Genomic DNA, 15812 nt, shown 5'->3' with positions numbered 1-15812 from the left:
CAACTTTATTTACCTTATTTTACTAACCTCTCACCTTATTGTTCAATCAATAAACATTTATTAAATATTTGTTCTCTATATATTTTGAGATAGATCTGGAGGTACAAATATCAAGAATGAAACGATACTTATACTGCATTTGGAAAAGAAAACCATCAGTATTTTGACCCACAACTTTTTCTTTATTTAAGAAAAAACAAGTTGCTTTATTGGCACGACCCTTGAACTTCAGTTTCTGATGCCAACATCAGGGAAAACTATTTGGCAATCTTAACAATGATTTTCTAGAGACTAACTGTCATTTGGGACTGATTACTTTTCATTACATTCATCAGAGTGATACACCCTGGCATATAGGCAGGTTTTCAGTCCATCTCTGATGACAACCTGAGGTTTTCTTGCTCCCCTTTAGGATCCACAGCTCCTCTGGGGAAGTACCTTTTCTATATGTGCCATTTACAAATGGTCTGGCACAAAGACACTGGCCTGATATTCCCAGATACTTGTAGTGAGATGGCATGAACATGATTGCTTATCTCTGAGGCTTCTCTCATGGCTGGAGAAGCTTGAGGTAGGTACATAGCTACCAACACTGATATAAATCCAACTTTATAGGCAAGTGTGAAAAAGACAAAGGTATACACTATTTTAAAATATGTTGTATAAGACATTTCCGTGGTATGGTATAAAGAGCTTAAAAAACCTGCATTCTACTCCTCATTCTGACACAAACTGGATGCTTGATATTAGGACAGTCATGTTACCTCACATGCACTCTTTCTTCATTTATAAAATAAGGGAGCTAAATAAGATCTCTAAGGTCCTTTCCAGGGTAAATGACCTATCACACTCTCGTGTGGCATAATTCTAGACATTGTCAGATATTTAAAAGTGTCTTTTGGGGAAAAGAAAACATGGATATGTGAGACAATTACTTACCAAAGATATAGAAGATATATGGCCAGGTTAGGGAGTCAGAGATGAGTCCACCCACAAAGAAAGTAAAGGCATTGGCAACCAGAAAACCTGATTGAATGATGCAGAATAGAGTGATGGCACTATACATTAAAGATAATGGAACTTCCCATAGACCAACCCATTTATGAATAACTAGCATTTTAATAGCACATTGAGGTTTATTGAGAAAAAACAAATTTAAAAATATACAGGCTACTGTATTCCAGTTTCATTTTTAGCCCAAACTTGTGTCCTTTGTCTTCTACTGACCTAAATATAAAAGGGCAGTCTTAGAGAAGATGAGATTGCAGTGCTATCCCTGTAATTGGGAATCCTTACCAGAAGAACAAATTCCAAGTGTTCGACTACATTCTTTAGGATGAGCCCAATTTATCCAAAAATTAGTAAAAGATACATTTATTAGACCCTGAAATGAAAATAATAAATTATAAAACGCTTGATCCCTGAATGGATTTAAATTATTCTACATCCTTCTCAAGATTATATGGAAAATATTACCTGAAAGATGCCGTGTGTCACTCGAGTCAGAATGATCCAAATTATTCCCTGAGATGCTGCTAATGGTATTAAAATGGTCATAAGGGAGGTCATTACCAATCCAAGCCCTAAGACTTTTCTTGTTCCAAACACTCCAGCTAAATATCCACTTGGGATTAAAGTAAATAGAGAGCCATAGGACAAAGAACTGAGAATGTTCCCCTGAACTTCTGGATTCCAATCATACACAGGAACCTGAAAGATAGAAATTTAATTTCTTATGGTTCTTTTGCGAGAGATTCAATAGTTCAGCTAGGCCTGCAGAGGGAAAAATAGAATAATATTAGAGATCTGAAAGACCTATGTAGTATAGGACAAAGAATATTGTATTTGAAATCTGAGGCCTAGGGTTCAAATCTCTTCTCTGCTATTTACTGCTTACTACAGATTTGACTGCATCAATTTTGACATACCTTCTTTTTCTGAGATTCTTTTATTTTACAATACCTGACCATGGGTACTTCACTCCAATTGTCTAGGCTTTAGTTACCTCACCTGCACAATGAACAAATCGTACTAGATCAGGGATGGGGAACCTTTTCATGTTGGAAGGCCATATTAATATCTAGCTGTAATCAAAACAGATTGCATTCAAGAAACTTCAATTGGATATACTTTTAAATATTCATTATTTTGTAAAAATCTACCATGTACTTAATAATTTAAAAAATGAAAACTGTTTGTTAATTTTAAAGTTAATTAACTTTTTAATGACTTTGTTGAGTCTGCTTTTTTGTTGGAAAACGTTTGAATATTTTGTTACAGCATGGAAGTCCACAGTCTCAGTTGATCCTCTAGATGAGTATCAGTCATTTGTCACCTTAAGGTTGTCTTGATTTGGGTTATTTAAGAGAATGTAATAATAAGGGGTTGAAAAACAAGAAAGCATTTTTTAAAGCATGTTGCCAAAGCCATGGTTATTCTACTGCATTTTTCTGTATTTCAGTGGGATCTTTCTTAGCATCAAACAATGACTTTTAAATGCCATTTATTGAGAATCAGTTCAATTTGCAGTTCTTTCAGTGCCTTGATGATATCAAATGGGTGAGGCTGAAATGCTAATTTGATTGTGATGTCATGATTCTCAAAGTCAGTGAACTTTTCGTTGAATTCACCAATTAATAGCTTTATAACAACTGTGTATTCTTCAAATGATTCGCATATATCATCTTACTCATCAACGTCCTTTGCTAACTGGGAAAAATGTTCATCCAAAATTTCCTTTTGAAGATATGTTCTGAAAAAAGATAGTTTTTCTCAAACTGTTTGTTGTTGTTGTTGTTGTTGTTGTTGTTGATTTTTCATAAATATTCAAGTAATTTTAATTTGACATGATATCATACAGAAATGCAGCATTCCTACAGAAATCTTTTATCAATAATTCACGTTGCTGATTATGTCCTTCATAAGATTTAACTCTCTGTTTTTGTAGAGATAAGATTGTGACTAATATCTGCCCTGTGATAGCTAACACACTTCACAATGATATGACAAATCCACATTGAATACCTCATTTTTCAGCTTTAGCATGTTACAAAACTAATGATACCATGTTGCATTGGCACAAATAGAGTTAACAAGACTTAAAACTTGTTGCAAAGTGTCACTTAAAATTTTAACTTTATCACACAGATTTTGCTGATGCAAGACACAATGTAAAGAAATGAGAGCATATGGATCTGTTAATACATTTTTTATCAGTGCAATAAGCCCTTCATGTTTTCCTGTCATGGAAGGTGTACCATATGTATGGACATATGTACACTCACCAAATTTACCAAATTCAGTCCAACTTCACCACATTTATCAATGTTAATGTTGAAGATTCCTATTCCCTATGTTCTGTTCACAAGATTGTCTAAACTGAGTAACTTTTCATAACAAAGAAAATCTGCATTGGTCTGAATAAAGTTTCAAACCTATGACAAGTTGGTAGTATCAGCTGATTCATGGAAAACAATTGAATAATATACATTTTCCATTTGAAGCATTGCATGAAGCTGTTCTATTAAGTTGAAGGCTACTTCATGCTGTTGATCAATTATGGTTCTCCTTGAAAGAGGCAGTTGTTTGTACTTTGAAATGCTATCAGTGTCTAAGCATTCTATAACTTCTACAACGCATTCTTTCACAATTTCTACATCATTGAAAGGCTTCTCTTTTTCCCCAAGTATATAAGCTATTTTATAAGTTGCTTCAGGGGTATTATTTCCAAAGTTTTATTGCTATTTGAAAGAAGCATCTCTGCTTTTGCTTTTCATCTTTTAATTTCTGCAATGCAACCTTTTGTTCCTCTTCCTCTGATTTAAAATATCTGTGATCCTTCTGAGTCTTACAAGGCTCATGAGCATTGAATTTTTTTAATGTTGGTATTGAAGTATCACAAAGCAAGCAAATTTTCTTATCTTTGGTAGAAACAAAATAATATTGTAGTTCCAAATCCTCATTAAAAAATCTGTTTTCTTCCTTTAGCATTCCTTTGGTTTTCTTTGACATGTTGAAGTTAAGCAGACTGAAGTTAAAAAAAGTACTGTCAAGCTGTGAAACTATTCAAATTCCACTTCAGACAGAAACACAGTGCACCATTGTCGAAAGCTGATAACAGACTGTGATATTCGACCTTTATAAACTCTCACCAACCAGTCTCATTCAGTAGTGGGTCCAGTCAGGTGGGAGGAAGTTAGAACTAAATAATGAGCATCGCAGTTGTCAATTTAGCCCCTATGACTTGCCAATATTCTAATTGTGCAGATCAATTTGAGAAGATTATTTCACTGAAACTAATTTTGTTCTTTGATATTTGAAATATGTTCATTTTTTTAAAAAAATAAAATTATAAAAATAAATAAGATGTATTAATAAAAATAGAAAGATTTGTAAAATTTAAATTCAGTCAAAAGGCTGCATTTAAGGACCTTGAAGGCCACACGTGACTTTAAGGCTGCAGGTTCCCCGCTCCGGAATTAGATAATCACTAAGAGGTCCTTCATAGCTATAAAACCTAGAATTCTCCCGACCCAAGATTTCTTTCATCCAGGGAATTGAATGTGTCAATAAATTTGGTTTTAACCTCCCTTCCTCAATAGAAGAGAAATATAGGAGAGGCAAGGTCAAAATAATATATGAAGGGAGAAAGGGAGATAGTGTAACTGTAGTAGACTTGGAAAGAGTACCTACTCTATGCCAGACACTTTATAAATATTAGCTCATTTGATTCTCACAAAATAGACCAAGCATTATGAGATAAATACTCTTATCTTGCCATTTTACACTTGAGGAAACTTAGGCAAATAAAAGTTAAGTTCCTTGCCCAGGTTCACACAGCTAGTAAACATCTTAGACTGGATTTAAACTCAGATCTTTTTGGCTAAAATCCCAGTCGTCCATACACTATGTCACCTAGAAAACTTATTACCCATTCCCAAGAAGAGAAACATCATTAAATTCTATCAATACCTAGGAGCAGTCAAAGTCAAGTAAAAATGCTATAATCTGAGTTATAGACTAACTTAATTGAAACTAAGTGCTAATATCATGGTGTCTTTACAATGCTTTTTCTCCTAAGTTATCCTTTGTGTACTATGCCACAAGTCCATTTCAGACCTTCCCAGAGTTCTGCCATTCCATTTTCCGAGAAACATTTAATGATTTTCATTGCTTGCAAAATGAAGTCCGAACCTCTTAGTCTTCCACTGAATGGCTCCTTCTCACCTCTCTTAAATCCCTTCCTCATGTATACAGTATTCTAGCCCAAACAGACTATTTATTAAACCCACAACCCATCATTTTCTGCTCTGCATCTTTTTTATACAGTTAACTATATCTTGAAATGCCTCTTCCCTTCAATCTAAGCTTGCTATCTTAACTGCCCTTCTAGGTTCAAATGCCATCTGTCCATTAATTTCTCCTTTATGTCTGTACCCCAAACTGATTTTTCCATTATCTGAGCTCAAATGCCATAATATATGTAAAATTCTTGATGAACTTAAACTGCTGTTTGGATGTCCATTATTTTCTTATAGCTTTTTGTATTAAAATTATTTTATATAACTTTGAAAGGTATTCAAATACGTATATAATTAATCTCATCCACATACACACTACAATGTAAACATTTTAGGAGTTACTAAAATATAAATAAAATGTGGTGTCTTTCTTAAAATATTTTAGTAATTCAGTATCTAGTACAGCATATCAAACTAGGTATTTAACATTTTCAAAATGAATTAATGGATAGACAAGGGAGGAAAAAGGAAGAAAGGAAGGAAAAGAGGGAGGGAGGAAAGTGAAGGGAAGGAGGAAGGGAAGAGTAGGGAGAAAGGGTTATAAAAAGGATCTGCGAGCAACTTACTCCTGTATCCCCTTGATGACTCTCATGAGAAACAGAGGATTGATTATGCTGACTTGTGTTATTCACCATGGCTATGATGGCAATGGCCAGACTCATTGATTGAGAGGAAGATATGGTAGAACAGAAGAATAAGATAATTGTCTGGATACATCTAAATAAGCAGAATCCTGAAAATGAAAATCAACATAATAATCATCATGCAGTAGTTATTTGGGCAGAGATCAATAATCATACAAATCATGAAACTATTCTGAATGATTCCAATACAAATGTACATTACATAACTTCCGTTGAACACTCACTGTGGCAGGACAATCTTCTTATATCATCTCTAATCAATTCCCTTTCCAACTTAAAGCACTTATTGCAAACATTTACATTCCTCCCATGGATCTCCATCCCCTGCCCCATTAATCTGAGAATGTTGCCTCAGATTTCATTGGAAAAAAATAAAAGCATTCTCTTCCTCTTCCCTATCCTCTTTCCATATCATTCAGATGACTTCTGTCACTATCTCCTTCTTTACCCTTGTCTCAAATGAAGAAGTGGCCCTTCTCTATTCTACATGCACAAGTAATCCTATTCTATTTGATCTTTTCCATAAGTTTCCTTCCTCTATCTTCCCCATCCTCTCAGTCATCTTCAATGTACCTATATATTGACTGTTTCTCTCATTCTTTCAAACTTTCCCATCCTCAAAAACAAAACAGATCTTCACTTGATTATCCATTCCCTACAAGCTAAAGATATAACAAATGAAACAAAGAAAGAAAGAAATAATTAGAAAGGTAGAAAGATGACCGAATTCTGTTTAGCTTTGTTCCTGGAATTACATTTTAGTAAAGACTTTCACAAATTGTCAACCATCCTGTGAAGGGCAACCAGGATAGGAGATACTCAAAATTACTGATTAGTAATTTTAAAGAAAACTTGGCCACTGTGTTTGAAAATTAGGAGGTCAATAGTGATCTTCAAGTATTTTCACTTGGGTGGATATGTGAGAAAGCAAATTGTATACATTTTAGGGGACAATAAGTACTTCTTAAGAAATTTAGGCATAATCAGGAAGGAATAAATTATAGTAAAAATAACTCATGCCTCATGCTTTTTTTGGATTATTGATAGCACCAAGATCAGTGTTAGCAATATAGTAGGTTGTCAAGAAATACTGCTTGAATTGTATTGAAAAGAATATTTTCATGTATGTGTGATGATATGTATACAAAGAAAAAGCTATTATTTGAATCTGATTCTTCATTGGAAAAATTCCATCCATACTCCACTCTGCAGACCTTTCTCTTTTTTAACCTTATGTGATTATATGGCAGGATTCCAAAGGAGTCTCATTCATAGTAATAACTTGGAACTTCAGCAACTGGACATATATAAATATGGTGAAGAATAGATAGTGAAAATGAAGGACCCTTAACTTCTGCCTGTTTGCCTAATGATAATTTTGCCAGCAACAACAGTAAATAAATTTTAGTAACTTTCTGCATAAGACAGCATTTCAGGGATCTAAATAGTTCACTTCCAAAAAGAATTTTTTTTCATTCAGTCATTTAAGTTTTATCTGATTCTTCATGACCCCTTTGGGATTTTTTTTTTTTGCAAGGGCACTCAACTTAAGCAGATAAGGTTAAGTAATTTACCCAAGGTAACACAACTAGTAGCTGTTAGAGGCCAAATTTAACTTGAGTCTTCCTGACTACTGCCTCAGCAGTCTATCCATCAAGCAACCTCATTATCAAGTAAGATACTAATCACAGAAAACACATAATCTATGTCCTAATAATTTTTTTTTATAAAACAACAGCATTGAAAAGAACAGCTCTAATGCCTTTAGGAAATAAAATAACTGATGTTTTGTTTTGTTTGACTAAGAGAGATTAAGCTCTCCAAAAACTAATCAAGTTCACTAAAAGATTAGTCCCCCAACTTCATTATCTGTAGAAATGAAAAGGAATAAGAATGACCATTCTATCAAAGACAACTGATACTTATTTCTCTACTTTTCTTATTTCCATTCCTATTTCTACCCCCCAGCTTTGAGGGCTCTCAACGTTCTCAGAAGTCTCTTAATACTTCTTTTAGATTTTTTTTTTTAACTTTTTGGGTACTTTCAATTTAAAAAAGTAATTTTACTATTAGTCAGATGCAAGTCTTATCTACTTAACTTAGGGGACACTGTCTTAATTGTTATCTTTTTAAATCTTATCACACAGTACAATTCCATGAACATAACAGATGAATAATAATTTCTTTAATTCATTTGTATTTTGCCTTCGGCCCCATCTTCAAACATGTCATAGGATATCTGAGATGTACAGTGCCCCCTCATGTACTCTTTCTGTAAATTGAGTGAGTAGCCTTCAGCAAATAAAAGTTTTCTTTTTTAATTGTAATCCATTTATCATTTTGTTTAGTAATGACCTACATAAATCACTGTTTAAATTATCAAGTCATCATTCATTTCAATTTGATATATTAAGCTGCACTGAACTGAACATCATAGGTGAAGTTATTCATTTATTCATTCATTTTTTCATTTATTCATCAAACCCATTGATTACAAAGTATATGTGAAGCCCTGTTCTCAAAAAGACACAAAAAACATATGACATGGTTTCCTTTACTATACAATACCCTGAGAAATATCTCATATGCATCTTCTTTTTCTCTATCACATCTTTTTTACCTACTATTGCTGAAGTAAGAGTTGATTATAACCTTTCCCTTTTTGATATTTGTGTTCTTAAACTTTCACACATCACTGACAAGAAAGAGAAAAATTTACACATACAATTGCTTAAGGATAAGATAAGAAGGTATTCTATTCATTTTAGTATTTTTTTCCATGAGAGAAAGTTGTAGCATCTTTTCTATGGTCACTATGTCTTAGGGTCATACTCCTATTTTGGTTTTTAAGGAATGGACATGGCATTTCCTTTTTTAAAAAAATCACTTTTATGGATTAATTATGATGCCTTTGTTTTCATTGTTATATCTTCACTTTTGATCATAATGTATGTTATAGTTATTTGTTTGTCTATCTTAACTGTCTTCAACTATTAGATTATAAAGAGTTGTACAGTACAGTGGGCTAGCTAAGTGTTCCAGTGGATAGAGTATGGGCCTGGGAATCTGGAAGATCTAACTTCAAATTTGGCCACAGAAACTTACTACCTGTATGACCCTAGGCAAGTCCCTTATTTGTCAAGGAAACCGCATGGACAAGTTCATGGGACAGGAGGAGTTGGACAACACTGAACAACAGCTACAGTGTGTAGAAAATAACCACAGAATTTGGAGTCTGAGATGACTGGCTAAAATCCACATCCGCCAACCCTAATTTGCATGGTGCAAGGTAAAGTCCATAATGTCTATGGACATCAGTTTCTTCATCTGTAACCCAAGGATATCATACTCAATAATCTTGGAGATTCCTTCCATGTTTAAATAATGATACATCTTAATTTCTTTAAGGCCAAGAAAGGGTCATATTTATGTCTGTTAATTCCATTAATCTTTGTCATAGCACCATGGACTCAGTAATATAGCTCAGTACATATTTCTCAAATTTAATAGAGCAGCATACATGATCTCTTCATGTCATGCATAAGGGAGAAAATGATGCTCCCTCCTCATATCTATTTCCTAGCTTCTATATCTTCCTTCAAGTTTCAGCTAAAGTCCCATCTTCTGCAAGAAGTCTTTCACAAAACTCGTTAATCTTAGTGCCTTCACGCTGAGATTATTCCCAATTTATTCTGTGTAAATCTTGTTTGTACCTGATTATTTATATGTTGTCTCCTCCAATAGATTGTGAGCTCCTTGAAAATAGACGCTTAGTATTTTTTTTTCTTTCCTTATATCTCCAGTCCTTAGAATAGGGCCTAGAAAATACTGATATTTAATAAAGTCTGGTTAATTGACTCATATAACATTCCTATATATGTACCCTTATTTGGGTGCAGCTGTTCATTATGTTGTACATTTTGCAGAGTGGAACTCCCTTTTTCTGGTGTATTGGCATCTGGCACAGGAGCCATTAGGTGTACCTTCTTCCAAAGCTTTGAATTCACCTAAAACAGAAAACTACCCTTAGTATAAACCCAAAAAAGAATATTTTTGTCTACTTCAAAGTCTCTATTATTAAAAACCCTTTATCAATAGCATGCAGAACATTTAAAGATTATTCTTTTTTTGTAATGATATGAAACATGATCAATGCTGTGGCTGGTTTTTTGTTTTTTTTTGTTACTTCAGAGGTTCCTAAACTTATTTAGCCTACTGCCCCTTTAAAAAAAAATTACTCAGAACCCTCCTGGAAATCTACTTTCTTTAACCCTTTAATTTTTGTATTTTCATAGTTTCAATATATGTGTATGTATATGTATATTTATATATATGTTGCATCTTAAATTTGATAACTTATTGATAATTGTGTCTATTTTTTTGCATTGAAGTTTTGATGACATGATATTATGTCATGTAACTGAAGGTAGCATATAGGTAGCTTAAATTATATAGTATAATAATATGTAGTGTCATGCTGTAAACAAGTCATTACATGCACATTTCCTGCTGATGTGTACTGGACTTCACAACAATACACAACATGTTGGCCTGCCAACTCTTGCTTCTTAAGATCTGTCAGTCTACTTGGTCACTGATTGGTTATAACTTATATTTTGTTTGTTTATTTGGAAAATAATATAATCACTATTTTTTCACTGTTACACTAGTAAAATATGTACAAACATTTTTTCAAAATGTCCTTATCTTCTCCTCTTTTCCTTATGTTTCCACTGCCCCATTATTTTTATTCAAAGCCCCTCAATTGCAACCAAGGGTACTACCCTCCCCCCCCTATCATTTCACACCCTTCAGGGTGTAGCATTGCCCTCTTTGGGAATCAATGTGCTACTTATATGTTTGAATTTCTTCCAGGTACCGTTTATTTATTCTGGGGCACTTTCCTTTCAATAATCATAAGACTGTAAACGAAAATCTGTGAATCTTGTTGCCTTGGTTATACTCCTGTTGTCCTGTGTTCAGTAAAACTCTTTTTCTCAATAAACATGGTTAAATTAGAAAGACATTAGCAAAGTTTTTGCTGAAGTATGTTTCTCTATAAGAGCAAACTAATTTATTAAAATATGTATCTGTAAATATTCTATTGTATCATCATGTTCCTATTGGTAGGATTTCAAATTAGAATAAGAATTAGAGAGATAATGTTATTGTTCTGTTGTTTCAGTCACATCCAACTCTTTGTGATGCCATTTAGGATTTTCTTGGCAAAAATTCTGGAATATTTTCCATTTCCTTATGAGAAATTGAGGCAAACAAAGTTAATTGACATGCTCAGTATCACACAGCTAGTAAGTACCTGCTGCCAAATGTGAACTCAGAAAGATGAGTCTTCCTTACTTCAGTTCCTTCACTTTACCCACTGTGCCACCTAGCTGCCAGAGAAACCATAGCTAATGAAAATAACATCTGCATAATTCTTTAAGATTTTCAATTCACTCTACATATAAAATCTCATTTGATATGAATGCTTAGGTACAGATGAGTTCATCTTTCCATTTCTACATCTGTTTTGGTAGGTGGTTAAAAACAGTACTCTTTAAAGTTATTTCTTATTCTAAATTCTGTTCTGTCAACAATCTTTTTCTATTAACTGTCCTTGACTCTTGAATCTTTGTGCCAGGAAGATTGGCTCTGTATCTAGGATACTTAAGAAACTTTTTTTCAAAACCACTTGCATATTTTTCTTCTGTAGTCTTTCTTTACTTTATGCTTCAATCATAGTATGTCATATACTTTTTATATGGTATTCTTAAATTTAAAATTTTTAAAATTAGAGTCATGACCTTATTTTCAATATTTGTATTATATATGGTCAAGAAGATACTCTGTTTGTGTCATCTCATTTCTTAGCACAATCTCTAGTTTCTTGGTCAAAGGGAAGAACTAGTATCTTTTATCCAAAAGAGATGCCAACTGACTTTTCTTTTTTTTTTTTTTTAATTTTTTTAATTAATTAATTAATTATTTTATTTCTTTAACTTTTAACATTCATTTTAACAAAATTTTGGTTCCAAATTTTCTCCTCTTTTGTGCCCTCTCCCCCCCAAAACACTGAGCATTCTAATTGCCCCTATCACCAATCTGCCCTCTCTTCTATCATACCTCTCTGCCCTTGTCTCCATTTTCTCTTTTGTCCTGTAAGGCCAGATAACTTTCTATACCCCTTTACCTGTATTTCTTATTTCCTAGTGGCAAGAACAGTCCTCGACAGTTGTTCCTAAAACTCTGAGTTCCAACTTCTTTACCTCCCTCCCGCTCCACCCCTTCCCTTTGGAAGGCAAGCAATTCAATATAGGCCAAATCTGTGTAGTTTTGCAAATGACTTCCATAATAGTCGTGTTGTATAAGACTAACTATATTTCCCTCCATCCTATCCTGTCCCCCATTACTTCTATTCTGTCTTTTGATCCTGTCCCTCCCCATGAGTGTCGACCTCAAATTGCTCCCTCCTCCCCATGCCCTCCCTTCCATCATCCCCCCCACCCTGCTTATCCGCTTATGCCCCACTTTCCTGTATTGTAAGATAGGTTTTCATACCAAAATGAGTGTGCATTTTATTCCTTCCTTTAGTGGAATGTGATGATGTTTTTCTCTCCCCTCCCCTCTTTATCCCTCCACTAATAAGTCTTTTGCTTGCCTCTTTTATGAGAGATAATTTGCCCCATTCAATTTCTCCCTTTCTCCTCCCAATATATTTCTCTCTCACTGCTTGATTTCATTATTTTAAGATATGATCCCATCCTCTTCAATTCACTCTGTGCACTCTGTTTCTATGTGTGTGTGTGCATGTGCATGTGCATGTGTGTGTGTGTGTAATCCCACCCAGTACCCAGATACTGAAAAGTTTCAAGAGTTACAAATATTGTCTTTCCATGTAGGAATGTAAACAGTTCAACTTTAGTAAGTCCCTTATGACTTCTCTTTGCTGTTCACCTTTTCATGCTTCTCTTCATTCTTGTGTTTGAAAGTCAAATTTTCTTTTCAGCTCTGGTCTTTTCATCAAGAAAATTTGAAAATCCTCTATTTCATTGAAAGACCAATTTTTCCCCTGAAGTATTATACTCAGTTTTGGTGGGTAGGTGATTCTTGGTTTTAGTCCTAGTTCCTTTGACTTCTGGAGTATCCTATTCCATGCCTTTCGATCCCTTAATGTAGAAGCTGCTAGATCTTGTGTTATCCTGATTGTATTTCCACAATACTTGAATTGTTTCTTTCTAGCTGCTTGAAATATTTTCTCCTTGACCTGGGAACTCTGGAATTTGGCCACAATGTTCCTAGGAGTTTCTCTTTTTGGATCTCTTTCAGGCGGTGGTCTGTGGATTCCTTGAATATTTATTTTGCCCTCTGTTTCTAGAATCTCAGGGCAGTTTTCCTTGATAATTTCATGAAAGATGATGTCTAGGCTCTTTTTTTGATCATGGCTTTCAAGTAGTCCCATAATTTTTAAATTGTCTCTCCTGGATCTATTTTCCAGGTCAGTTGTTTTTCCAATGAGATATTTGACATTATTTTCCATTTTTTCATTCTTTTGGTTTTGTTTTGTGATTTCTTGGTTTCTCATAGAGTCATTAGCCTCCATCTGTTCCATTCTAATTTTGAAAGAACTATTTTCTTCAGTGAGCTTTTGAACCTCCTTTTCCATTTGGCTAATTCTGCTTTTGAAAGCATTCTTCTCCTCATTGGCTTTTTGAACCTCTTTTGCCAATTGAGTTAGCCTATTTTTCAAGGTGTTATTTTCTTCAGCATTTTTGGGGGTCTCCTTTAGCAGGGTGCTGACCTGCTCTTCATGCTTTACTGGCATGTCTCTCATTTCTCTTCCCAACTTTTCCTCCACCTCTCTAACTTGATTTTCAAAATTCTTTTTGAGCTCTTCCATGGCCTGAGCCCATTGAGTGGGCTGGGACACAGAAGGCTTGATTTCTGTGTCTTTCCCTGATGGTAAGCATTGTTCTTCCTCATCAGAAAGGAAGGGAGGAAATGCCTGTTCCCCAAGAAAGTAACCTTCTATAGTCTTATTTCTTTTCCCTTTTCTGGGCATTTTCCCAGCCAGTAACTTGACTTCTGAATATTCCCTTCACACTCACTTTGCCTCCAGATCCTCCCAGCCAGCACTTGGGGTCTGAGATTCAAATGCTGCTTCCCAGCCTCAGGGCTTTGGGCAGGGGCAGGGCTGCTATTCAGTGTGAGATTAAGTTCAGGTGCTCAGGTGGGGGCAGGGCTGCCTCACAGGCTCAGTTCCCTCAGGGGGTTTATGCAGAGACCTTCAACAATGGATCTGGGCTCCTGCCTGCTTGGGAAGCCCCAGTCTGCTCCTGCCTCCGCTGTTGCCTCCTGAGGGGGCCTGAGTTATGGGCGCACCCCACTCCCCTCTTGACCCGCCAAAGAGACCCTCTCACCGACCCCTGTCACCTGTGGGTGGAGGGACCCCCGTGGCTGCTTGAGACTCTGTCCCCGAAGCCCGCTCGGATCTTTTCCTCTTGGTGCCCAGGCCAAGGCAGGGCTGGGCTCGGCTCCACGTCTGCAGCGCGAAGGACATTTTGCAAGAGGTTTGCAGGCTCTCTGGAACAGAAATCTCCTCTGCTCCACCGTTCTGTGGCTTCTGCTGCTCCAGAATTTGCCGGGAGTTCTTTTTTATAGATGTTCTACGGGTTGTGCATTCAGAGCTATGTGTATGTGCGTCTTTCTACTCCTCCATCTTGGCTCTGCCACTTTGACAACTGACTTTTCAAGATATCCTATCAACAACAGGGTTGCTACACACAAAATTTCTGCAGTAAAATGTGCAGGAGTTATGTGATATGAAATTTATACTGAAATTGTTCATTGGTTATCTATTATTAACTGTATCAAATCACAGGAATCAATATTTGTGAATGAGATGTTGATTTGATTGTATAAAGCCTAGCTGGTAAAAATTGTAAGAGTTTGATTGAGCTTTTGCTGACAATGACAGTCAGAAGATAAGCCAAACTTGTAATAAAATGTTTACCCACCACGGGACTTTCTAGTGGATGTGAGTCAATCTAGTGATAAGTCATGCCTACCATGGGACTTTGCAGAGGATGTTAGCCAACTCTGTGTTTTACCTACTGCCATGGTTTATAGAAATTCCCTCTCTAAGTGAACAAAAGTATAAGCCCTCCCTTTCTCTCTGTGTCGGACCAATCACAATCTTACCACTGTATTATTTTTGTCCTGCTATCCCCCTAACAATATAAAAAAATGCTCAGATTCAATCCAGCTCAGACTCTGTCTAGCTGGGATTCTATCTGGCCTGCTTGTGAATACAAGTGTTACAAATGCTTAGGCTCCTTAAGAGGCAACCCAATTTGGTGAATCTTTAATAAACTTTGTTTTCTTTGGCTTAAAAAAAACAAAAACAAAAACAAAAAACAATATAAAAAGGCCTGCTCAATTGTCAGATACTCCTTGACTAAGGAGGAGCCTTGGATCTTTTTAATTGGTATATGCTCTTAATACTGATAAATTGATCATCTTCAGACCTTTGTGCCTCAGTCTCTCTTTGTCACAGATTTTCATTGTGACATTTGGAAAGCTAGCCAGGAGTTAAATGGGGGACCCCAGTCCTGGGGGCTCCCTCACTGAGAAACTCTCTAAAAGCAATCTGGTAACATTTTTTTCATCATGGAACTTTTCCAAGGATAATTGCCTCAAGGATCAAATTTTTCCCAAGACTTTAATCCAAATTATCTCTGAACTGAATGTAAGCTCCTAAATGAGAGATTTTGATTTAAAGACTAAAAGTTTTCTGTTTTGTATAGAGCAGTTTCTGGGAAAGGGGGAAAATTCTATTGCAGATAAAGTAACCTCTTGCAATAACAAGGAG

At 35.4% G+C, this 15812-nt stretch overlaps 1 protein-coding gene across 1 annotated transcript in view; it reads right to left on the bottom strand.

Moving 5' to 3' along the window:
• The window catches only part of LOC140504941 (sodium-dependent phosphate transport protein 3-like), a 38566-nt gene extending 28648 nt beyond the window's left edge, over window positions 1-9918 (bottom strand). Inside the window, exons 1-5 of the mRNA XM_072610421.1 lie at window positions 9828-9918; window positions 5867-6039; window positions 1477-1710; window positions 1297-1384; window positions 940-1026 (exon numbers count right to left, since the gene is read on the bottom strand). Of these exons, the coding sequence (XP_072466522.1) occupies window positions 940-1026; window positions 1297-1384; window positions 1477-1710; window positions 5867-6039; window positions 9828-9918 (673 nt within the window). The remainder of the gene's footprint in view (window positions 1-939; window positions 1027-1296; window positions 1385-1476; window positions 1711-5866; window positions 6040-9827) is intronic.
• Window positions 9919-15812: the final 5894 nt, after the last annotated feature.

This window comes from Notamacropus eugenii, chromosome 5, assembly GCF_028372415.1.
Source record: "Notamacropus eugenii isolate mMacEug1 chromosome 5, mMacEug1.pri_v2, whole genome shotgun sequence".
Classification (NCBI taxonomy): domain Eukaryota; kingdom Metazoa; phylum Chordata; class Mammalia; order Diprotodontia; family Macropodidae; genus Notamacropus; species Notamacropus eugenii.
Note: the sequence above shows the minus strand (reverse complement) of the source record. Positions and strands in the feature narration are given on the sequence as shown.